Source organism: Protopterus annectens, chromosome 13.part0, assembly GCF_019279795.1.
Source record: "Protopterus annectens isolate FY-2018-M chromosome 13.part0, PAN1.0, whole genome shotgun sequence".
Classification (NCBI taxonomy): Eukaryota; Metazoa; Chordata; order Ceratodontiformes; family Protopteridae; genus Protopterus; species Protopterus annectens.
This window is the reverse complement of record NC_056747.1, coordinates 101,059,253-101,070,375: the sequence shown is the minus strand read 5'-3', so window position 1 is coordinate 101,070,375 and position 11,123 is coordinate 101,059,253. Positions and strand designations below refer to the sequence as shown.

General features: G+C 38.3%; 1 protein-coding gene across 2 annotated transcripts in view; it reads right to left on the bottom strand.

The window, feature by feature from the left end:
• Positions 1–3,629: 3,629 nt before the first annotated feature.
• Positions 3,630–11,123, bottom strand: part of RAB11B (RAB11B, member RAS oncogene family) — a 715,258-nt gene continuing 707,764 nt past the window's right edge. For both annotated transcript variants that reach the window (XM_044090673.1, XM_044090675.1), the window contains exon 5: positions 3,630–5,158. In XM_044090673.1, the coding sequence (XP_043946608.1) occupies positions 5,013–5,158 (146 nt within the window). In that variant the 3' untranslated portion in view covers positions 3,630–5,012. The remainder of the gene's footprint in view (positions 5,159–11,123) is intronic.

Sequence of the window (11,123 nt, the reverse complement as noted above, 5' to 3'; positions counted from 1 at the left end):
TACAATACCATCTCATCCTACTCAGATGGGCTGACAAATGCAAAATTACTGCTTACACATGATGAGAATGAGATACTCAAAAAGAAACTTGCAGATGTTTTAGTAATAAACTTAAATACGCTACTCACTACCACAGTAAGAAATCAGACAAGCTGATGTTTAACTACCACCAGACTGTCACATTTTCTGTCAAAACTGAACTGCTCACAAATTCAACTACATTCAGGAACTTCTCCAAAGCCAACCTTCATATCTGACAGCTTTAAGGACTTCAGAAGTAAAAGCACTATATCCGCTACCACATTTATCCCAGATTTATACAACCATCTTATCCAGTATATAGATAAGACAGTATCTGCTAGGCATAATTTTTGTGAGAAATTCAGGTATATACCCCTGTGGTGACACACTCAGATTTTATAGTAGGAGGAAAAAATTACATGGTTTTACATAGTCCATATAAAATATTTTTCTGCCATCAGCTCAGAAGGAGAAGTATATCCAGGGATCTTGAACATTATTAGGAAGAGTAAGGTTGAATCAGTGTAGCCAAGTCTGTGCAGGATTATCACAAGGACTTTTTTTCCAACTACATTGAGTATTAGAAGTAATGCCCAATACTGCTTCAAAGTCAAAGCAGTACATACTTTAGTGACAAAACCATATAAAATATCTTGGCTGACTCCCCCACCCCAGTGACCCCTTTCACTTACTATCACTACAGACACAATCCTAGAAGTTATTACCAAAACTAAAAATAACAGCTCTAAGGGCCTTGACAATATACCAGCTTGCCTTGTCCTTATCACAGAGTCTTATTGTTGAGTTCCTCCTTAAACATTTTAAACTCATCCCTTCCACAGGGTATGTGCCTGAACTTTGTAGAACAGTGGTTGTGGTGTAGTACATAACCTTGAGAATAATCATTCCTTTATGCTCACTGGATTATCTGTAAAATTACAGAGCACAGGAGTGGACTTTAGTGATATTGGTAACTTGCACTTAATCCTAGTTAGTATGGTTTTGTGACGGGTCGGTCTCGCTTAATCTGACTGAAGTTTTTGAGTGTTTGACTTATGCCCCTGCTAGGAACCATTATGTCTTTGCCACCTATCTCGACCATGCTAAGGCATTTCATATAATATTCCATCCATGCATTGTTGATAAACTTGCAAGCTTAAGTATTAATCTCTACATCACTGAATGGATTGCTAATTGACTCACAATCTGTACACAGGAAGAAAGGCAGTAATACATTCATATCTAATAGATCAGCCACTACTGGTTTCCTTTAGGCTCTATATTGAGTTTCCAACTGTTTGACATCTACTTCTCTGATGTGAAGACAGAAGGCCAAGACTTATGGTTGAAGTTTGCAGCTGACTGCAGACTGGTTGCCATTACTGCCTCATTCCACAGACTCTGATATGGCACAGTCAGCATCTTTTTTTTTTTTTTTTTACCATGCCCTTAGACTTAAATTTTGTACTGGGGAGACCAGTTTTTCCCACTAATTATCACATAAATGGAAGCCTGCTTAAGTCTGATATATTGATTAACTATCTAGAGATGCTTGTGGACAATGAACTGCCCTTTAATTGTCAAGTAAGGAAATCCTTTTTCATTGCCTAGTTAGTTATCAAAAGTATACCCTTAATATGTAAACAAGACTTAGTGAACCCATATTCCTCCCTTATCAGGTGCCTTACAACATGAATCCTTCCTTGAAAGACTATGTTCCTTAACCAAGAGAATCAAAGAGCCAGGCTCCCTTAGCTATCCAGATAGATTAAAAAAGTCTCATTTATTTTTCTGTCTCATACATACTCCTTTATGGAGATGATTTGCCTTTTAACTGTGAAAGACCCTGTTTTCTTTGATCTTCACATCAGAAACAATGACAATGTTAGGAACACTTGTTCCAAAACTCTCAAGTTACATCATAAAATAAACTTTTCATTACCCAAAGGATTCCTTACCTGTATACCACATTTCTCTTGCGTGTGAAATGGTATAACAACTTAGCATCCTTCAAGTTAAATCTTGATAATCGGATGAATGCACATACAGTTATCCCATGGATTTGTAGTGTGGCTGTTCTCAAGAAAGGAAGTAAAACTTCTGGCAATATCTGTTCATGTGCATGGCTAACCCCCTGCCTAATTCTATTCGGTGAACCTACTGTAAGACACAGTGTTCTGGTTTTTGAGATGAAAAGATGGCTGCACATCTCGAGGGAAGGTTATCAACTGACATTCCAAGATAATAGAAGACACCAGAGTTGAAGCAGTTCATTTCTTAACTAGTTTAAGACAATGTCATATGTAGACTAAGAAAAATTCTGGGACTAAATCAGATGGTGCATTTTACTTCTGTTTAAACTCAGTGCTGATAATGGCTTATGGTAGGTTTAATACCCCACTTCCACTAACTGGAAATACATCCACTATTTGGATGACCAATCAAGATATGCTACAGTGAGCTCTGATTTGTTTGAAAAACTCCAAGGTTCTGCAACACTGGAGTAGGGTACATTAAAAACATACAAGGAGCAAAACCTCCTGTAGTTTTCTTTTTAAGTTTATAAATTTACTAAATCGTGACATTGCTGTACAGGTTTCAGTTCAATGTAATATACCCCTATGAAATGCACCTCAAAATCTGGAAGCCTTTGCATAGACCAGACTTAAAATCATGTTATCAGTGATGTGAATGTGATGTCATACTACATATCAGTATGGGTAACTGATAAGCAATCTGTTAACAGTCTGAAACTAACTTATTCCACCAAGAAGACCACATATATTATATGCATACAAGCTGTTCAGTAAGTTTTTAAAGTGGGTATTATTATAATATGAAGTAAGACCACATATATTGTATTCACACAAGCTGTTTAGTAAGTTTTTAAGGTGGGCGGTGTTATAATGTGAAGTAAGAAGACTGCATATATTGCATCTATACAAGCTGTTTAGTAAGTCTTTAAGGTGGCCAGTGTTATGATGTGAAGTAAGAACACCACATATATTGTATCCACACAAGCTGTTTAGTAAGTCTTTAATTTGGGTGGTGTTACAATGTGAAGTAAGAACACCACATATATTGTATCCACACAAGCTGTTTAGTAAGTCTTTAATTTGGGTGGTGTTACAATGTGAAGTAAGAAGACCACATATATTGTATCCACACAAGCTGTTTAGTAAGTCTTTAAGGTGGGTGGTGTTATAATGTGAAGTACAATAGTTGCATGCCTTGTCTGCTGAAGGACAGGCCTGAGAATTTTCCTTCAGTATTGCAACTTAATTTTTTACTTTACTAATGCAAAAGAGAACCAAAGGTGGCTAGCTTTTGCAGGACTTATTTGTGCAGTGAAGAAAAAAAAATGAGACAACACTATCCCTTTAAAAGGAAACCATGCCCCTGCAAATACAGTAAGTGATAGTTGTAGCAATGTCTGGTTAGGGCTTTCTGCATAGACTTGAACCTTAAATTTTAACTTGTACTTCTGACATTAAGCAGAAAAAAGTAACACCATTCATAACTGCTATGACATTGAAGGCTTCCATCTCAGATACCAAGATTCTTTGTATTCTAATGTTACAGCAAACAGAACCACCTGTAACAAGCTCTTACAGCAACCAGTTAGATATATTTAATGAGAAGGTAAGTAATATTTTAATAACTAATTCCAGCATTACTTTCACTTGGTCAGTCGAAGTTCTTAAAAACAAACTTGTAGTTAAGGGTGCAAAAGTGGACATGAAAAAACATATGGCTTTCCTCAGACAGACTGGTCAGTGTAAGCTTCATGTTTTGAAGTCAAGTTGCCAACTCCAGTTGCTTCCAAATTGTGGATTCCTGTTTCTCCTTATCTCAATGAACAAAACACAGATTAGTTATTAAGAAAAAAAAAGCAACCAATAGCCTAGTGTTTATATATATATATATATATATATATATATATATATATATATATATATATACATATACACACACATACACTGTTGTAATCTGTTGCTTCTTGCAGATCATTAAACAACATTTATATAATATGGACAATATAATTTCCTGTGCAGAACATATTTGTTAATGACCTTGCATCTGTTGTTCTTCAGAATAAAACAAAACATGGACACCACAAAACTGTGAGCATGCTCTGTAATTTCCTGGCACATTCTAATGCTTACGTATCATTTTTTTTTTTAAGATTAATATCTTCAAGTAATATTTGCTTTGGAAAATCCTCTGCATAAATGACATTCAGAAATTATTCCCCAACATGTTTACATTCTGGACCACTAGAATTTAACAAGACTGTGGCTAAGTAGGTGGGTACCTATGTATGTTTGCACCATGCTTGAATGACTTGATAGGAGGGATTTGGTATGAAACCTGAAAAAGTCAGTGTGATTAGGTCTTCCACTGTAATCCGAACTCTGCTAACACATTGAAAGTCTATGAATTCAGACACAGCTGCTAATGCCTTTAATACTACTACAAATTACCTGCTGAGGGAAAATTCTTACTAGTACAGCATTTATAAAATTACTGCTCAGTGCTACTCAAACTGATACGACATTACTAAAAATGATCCTCCCCTAACCACTATAGCCATGGAACTGTCTTGAATCAGCATTGAACATAGAATGGCACCTATAAAGAATGACAACCACTGTACAGAAAATCAAAAGGATAGTGCCACAGTCACATAACACACTTGCAACTTTGCAATTATACACAGTCTGCATGGGTTTCATCTTAAACTGAATGATAGAAAAAAATATATATAGCTGACATTTGTTTTGAGGTGCCAGGGCTATACAAATAAATGAAAAAAGAATATCTATTAATTTTGTTCCGGGTGTGCAATATGGGTAAGTTTAACCATAATGTTTTAACTTGTACAACTGCCATGGGAGTGACTGTCCTAGTGGCCAGTAATGGAACTGCACAAAAAAGTCTAATATGAAGCAGAGGTCACATGGAAGAGAAGGGACAATGGCTTCACAAAGTCACAGGTTCTGGCAGCACTGTAGTTTATTTGATTTCTGTCCATCGAGGGCTGGTGGTACACTGATCTCTACTATATTGTTGCCAGGAGACTCGTCATGTGCTGATCGGTCTGCAATCTGCTTCTGTGACACTATACGGTAAATTTCTGAAAAAAAAAATATGAGAGAATGAACATAAAAAAATTTAAAAAGGTAAAACACGATAAGTGACATTAACAAAATTAGCACCCTCACAAGAAATTACATGGAAAAATACACATTCAGACAGTAATGCACAGTGATTATTAAAAATCTGCAGTTGGGACACGGAATGAAACCTTAATGGATGATCAAACTGTATAGCCCATGCCAAATGTTAAGACAGATGAATTATACCATCTAATAAAGTACAAAATATTTCTGTTTATTTCACTACATTTAACATGCACCTGTTACAGTAGTTCATGAGACAGAAAGGAAGGAACTCTCTTTGTGAAAGTACTAATCTAAGTGTGCTGACTTCCTGTCATGTAAACAAAATGTACTGGACAACAAGCTGATTTTTTGTCAAATACACAGATTTTATTGCATTACAGGACTGTTAATAAAGTTAAAAATGAACATCATTTGTCTGTAAAGTTGGATGTGATAAGCTTGTGAATGCCACTGTGTAATCCCAATCTGTTATTCACAGAAGCCTTGTACTTTGTACGAGGTCAGGAGCGTGACAGCATGGTTCCCTACCTCTTAATTCTAATTGTGTGACAGGGTAAGTAGACTGATTACAAAGGACCCTTTTAAGTCACATGACCTAGGATAGTACAAGAAGTAATAGAGCACACAACTTATGCACAAATATCATCCTACAGCGCAAGACAGTCTTGACAGGTTGTTTGCAGAGTCAATTATATATACTGTTACATGTCTTATCTGTTCTTTTTTGTATTGTATTTAATGGTGGGTTTACAAAATATAAATAGTTATTTAGCAAGCATAGAGCTCTTTGTATTCTGCAATTAGGAATGAAAAAGATGAATGATACTGAGCTGATTTTATACAAGGAAGCAGACATATTTGTTTACAGTTTGCAGCCTGTTTTGAGCAATAGAAAAAGCTGAACTGGCAGATGAAGGGATGGGCCCACAGTCATAACTGATAGATGAAGGATGAGTCCACAGTTCATAACAGATACTTTCAATTCACAGGTATAATTCCACAGTTTATAAAAGATAGATGAAGGATGAGCCCACAGTACGTAACACATACATTGATTCATAGGGATTTCAAGGCCACTGCTGTGGCCTTGTCAGTACTCTTCCCCCAGGCAACAACTTCTTTCTTTAGGAGGCCCATACAGGTGAATCCTGAATTAAATGTGGATACCCATCCAAAGACGATAGTGAGTCACATTGCTTAACATGTCGGGGAAGTGTATTCCAGAGATTTGGGAGATGCTGGGTTCACCACATTTTATCTGTTGATGAAGATTTAGGTCCCTGGTACTAGTACTGGTGAAGAAACAGAAGGTCCAGGACAATTGGGCCTCTAATGGCTGGAGAATGACATAAAGATCCCCCCCCCCAAAAGACTCTAAGACTGAATAACGGATTGAGCTTCCTGCCTTTCTCAGTAGCTCAGAGACTTTACACCTGTGATGTTTTTGGTTTGGAATCTTTGGGTACTTCTAATTGTGGGATATGTTTAGTAAGATATGTTCCAAAGGGGGCCATTGTGCTCAATAACTGGCCCGATCAATGCTGAGGATAAGGAAGTGATTACCTCTTTAGACTTTGATGATATTCCTTTGGCAATTAGCTAGGCTAAATAAAAAGATTTCCTGACAATCTTCACGATGGTCAAAAGAGGGTGTTATCGACCAACTTATTTAGGGTCTTAACTACATTTTTTGTACTGGTGTTTTGCCTAGACAGAAAGATGAGACGAGGGGGTTGTCTAACAAATGCTATGATACTACCCTTTTTAGCATTTAGTTTGAATTTTATTACACCAAAAGTGTCATCAGGTAAGTTAACAACAATCCCCATTTGCAGCCGTCTGCAAACTTTGTTTATCTGAGTTCTTGGCTGTCTGTTTGGAGAGCTAAGAAGTAACCCCCCCCCCCAAAAAAAAAGGTGGTTTCAGCACCAAGCCCTCAGGGACACCATTGGTCACTTTTATACTTTCAGATGAGAAAAGTTTTTGTTTTTTGCGCTTAAAGTAATAAAGGGCACCAATAACACCAAAACGAAGCAGGTTCATGATCCCATATGAAATGTAACAACCTTGAAACTCTAAATTTAAAGCCTACAATACACAAAAGTAAGCTAAATACACATCTACTGCACACCATAACTACAATATGCAGATCACCACTAAACCATCCCTAAAGGGGGTCTGTAGCTATTTTACCCAACTCCCCTGTCAGGAAACCAAATACAACAGTACAAAGTCTAGGTTAAATTTCCTGCAAAGCTTTGATAATCCAGGACTCCTAGGTTATCTAATAACTGTTCCCAGTAAATTAAATTCTTTGCACTATATTTAATATTTGGCAACCACGTAGGCAGACTGGTCTGACGTTCTTTTCAACCTCAATCCAAAAGTACAGAAACACGAGCTAAGAACATAAGCCTTGGCCAGACTTCTTGGAAAAGCTTCCCAACTAATCCCACAGTCTTGGATGAATGCCATTTAACTCAGACTGCCCTCCCATCTCTACTACATCCTACATTTCTGCTCAGGCTCCATTCTCTGCATTGCTAGCTGTTAACCCTTGGCTGCACTTCTTGGAAGAGCCTCCCAACTAATCCTACAGTGTAGGGGCCAGCCTACAGCTTTATGCTGTAAAGTGCAGTTTTTGGAGTGAATAGTGGCTTGCACACTTGCGGACCCCCCCGAGGACGTCTCTACTCCATGCTCTGTGTCTTGTTTTTTGTTTTCAGCTTTTGTAGACCATTAAATTGTTTTTCCCCTCCAAATCCACTAGATGACAGTAGACATCTAGAAAAAGCCAATGCATATTACATATAAGTACTACATAACTCCCTTTAAGTACTACAAAGTAATAACAAATATAAACATAACAGTGAAACTCATTCCTTCTCCCGTATTTCCCATGTACTAAAGCCCTTAACAACATGGGAGTATAGTGCCCCAATTACATTCAATTTCTCCCCTTTAAAGATTGTCTTTCAGCCAAATACAGTACAGATTACCTGTTATCTAGTATCCTGTGTTGTACCTGACTGTTTTTTTTTTTTTTGGCACTCCTGCCTCTTCCAGCTGGGCAGGACATTATCCTGGGGATAAGGATCACCCCTCCTTTCTCCCAGAACACATGGCGTACCCTCCCCCACTTTACCCAACCAAAATCTATAATCAGTTGTCCGCATTCATGACGCCATTTTTAAATCTCTTTTTCTTGACCAAGACATCACCCTCGGACCTCCACACAGTGTGCTTGCCAGTAAGTGAAAATTGCTGTTATTTTTGCCTTAATTAAAGATACTGTATCATATTCTATCTGCTGGTCAGTCCTGTGGCCTCATAAATAATTGCGAAACATGCTTATTTTACTGTTGGTACTTGCAGATGCTGTCCTGGTTGCATTATTGTACTGTCTGAGGCTAACACAGCTCATGAACTGTTTACTTCTGATATAGACCTGTAATGTTAGTGATAGCAGGGATTCCCTGTCTGTTAATTTGTGTTAATAGGTCTCAAAACTTACTGAAACTGCTTTTGCCATTTTCCCATTAATATGGGCTGTTGCATGGAAACTGCTCTGAAAAATTTGGATTATAGCCTTAATTTAACCTTATAACTATGATCATTTTTAAAAATACTCCCGCTGTTTTAAACATTATAGACTGCTTTTCATTTACTGCTTTTACCTCTGCCAATTTCTCTCTCTCTTCAACCTTCTCCCCAACCCATTCCTCTTAGACACTCTCTTTAGTCCCACTTCCCACTCCACTCCTATGGCCCCTCTCTGTCATCCATGCTTATTTTTCCAGTCTTCCACAAAGTTCTGATATGTTACTGTTACCACCTGGGCCCCTTCCTGGCCAACTATCCCTCCAGCTTTTCGGTCTCTATGTAACGTACTAGCTAAGTCCCTACTTCCCACTGAAGTTTTATTTTTCATCTCTTTTACTTTGCTTTTTACTTATTTCACCTCTCTCTTTTTCGTTTACAGCTTGGATAAATGCCATTTAACTCAGACCGCCCTCCTATCTCTACTACATCCTACATTTCTGCTCGGGGTCGATTCTTTGCATTGCTAGCTGTTAACCCCGGGCCAGACTTCTTGGAAGAGCCTCCCAACTAATCCCACAATGTAGGTACCAGCCTACAGCTTTAAGTTGTTATTAAGTGCAGTTTTTGGTGTAAATAGTGGCTTGCACACTTGCGGACCCCGCGAGGACGTCTCTACTCCCTGCTCCGTCTCCCATTTTTATTTTCAGCTTTTGTAGGCCATTAAATTGTTCTTCCCCTCAAAATCCAGTAGATGGCAGTAAACATATAGAGAAAACCAATACACACTGATAACTCTCTTTTAGGTACTACATAACTCTAAGTACTACAAAATAATAACAAAATAGCAAATATAAACTGAAGTGAAATCCATTCCTTCTCCCATATTTTACATGTACTAAAGCCCTTAACAACACAGGAGTATAGTGCCCCAATTACATTCAATTCCTCATCTTTAAAGATTGTCTTTTAGCCAAACACAGTACAGCTTACCTGTTATCGAGTATCCTGTGTTGTACCTGACTGTTTTTTGACACTCCTGCCTCTTCCAGCTGGGCAGGACATTATCCATTACCACCTCAAGGACACTTCCAAACAGCACTAGTGATCACTATCCAGCATTCATAATACATAAGCCCACCTCCATACCAAACATACACCAATACAGATACACCAGAGAGATCTATCCCATTTCTCCCCAAACACCTTCAATGACATCCCGTAGAACACTAACTGGAGCCCACTAAAACTTCTCCCACTCAACAAAGCTGTAGAATTCTTCAATTCTACATTTCTTAGGATCCTAAACAGTCTTGCTCCACTACGGTTAAAAAGGATCACGGCAAAACATGCAATTTGGCTTATAAAGTCCACAAAGCAAGTTATGTCCTCTAGGGACAAAGCCTGGAAAAAAAAAAACATTGTCTAACCTCAATCAGTATAAACAACTTTGCAATCAGGTTAAATGCATAGTTATCAAAAACAAAAAAGAATACTTCCAGGCTATCCAAGACCAACATAAACTAAACCCCAATAATTTCTGGGGGGCAATCAACTCCTTTCTCCACCCTGGAACTAACAACCCATGTTCAAACCCAGAAAAAACACCCTCTGAGACAGCCTCCCTCTTTAACACATACTTCATCGACACCATCAAAAAACTTACTGCCACCTTCCCACCTATTATAACTGACCGAACAGGAACTCCACCTGTGCATTCTCCTTCATATCCTCTACCTCCTTTCACACTAACACCCATACCCACCTCCACTATCAATAAACTTCTTCACAAACTCAAACCCTGTGCCAACACCCCTGATAACCTACCAGCAGAATATTTACAACTCTCAGCCTCCTCCATCACATATCCTACCAGCATCCTCCTCAACATGTCCATTCAGGAATCCTGCATATCTGATTTCTAGAAAAAAGCATTTATTCTTCCACTTTATAAAGACGGTAACAACTCCGACATATCAGACTTCTGGTCCTATTGCCATTCTCTCCCCAATCTCCAAAATACTAGAGCAATGTATTCACACTCAGCTCCTCAGTCACCTGATGCAACACCAAATCCTCTCCCCCAGTCAACATGACTTTAGGCCCCGACATAGCACTAACACTGCCCTCATTTCCTTCCTTGACACAGTAACTAGAGCTTGAGATGCTGGTTCCTTTGACTCAGCACTCTTCCTTGATCTATCAAAGGCATTTGACACTATTTCCCACTCCCTCCTGCTTATTAAACTCTCTAATCTTAGTCTAGCTCCCCTACCCTGCGATGGTTTACTAACTTCCTCAGTAATAGGCAGCCATCTACTAAATGGCAACACTCTTCCTCCCCTTTCATAACTACAAATACAGGTGTCCCCCAAG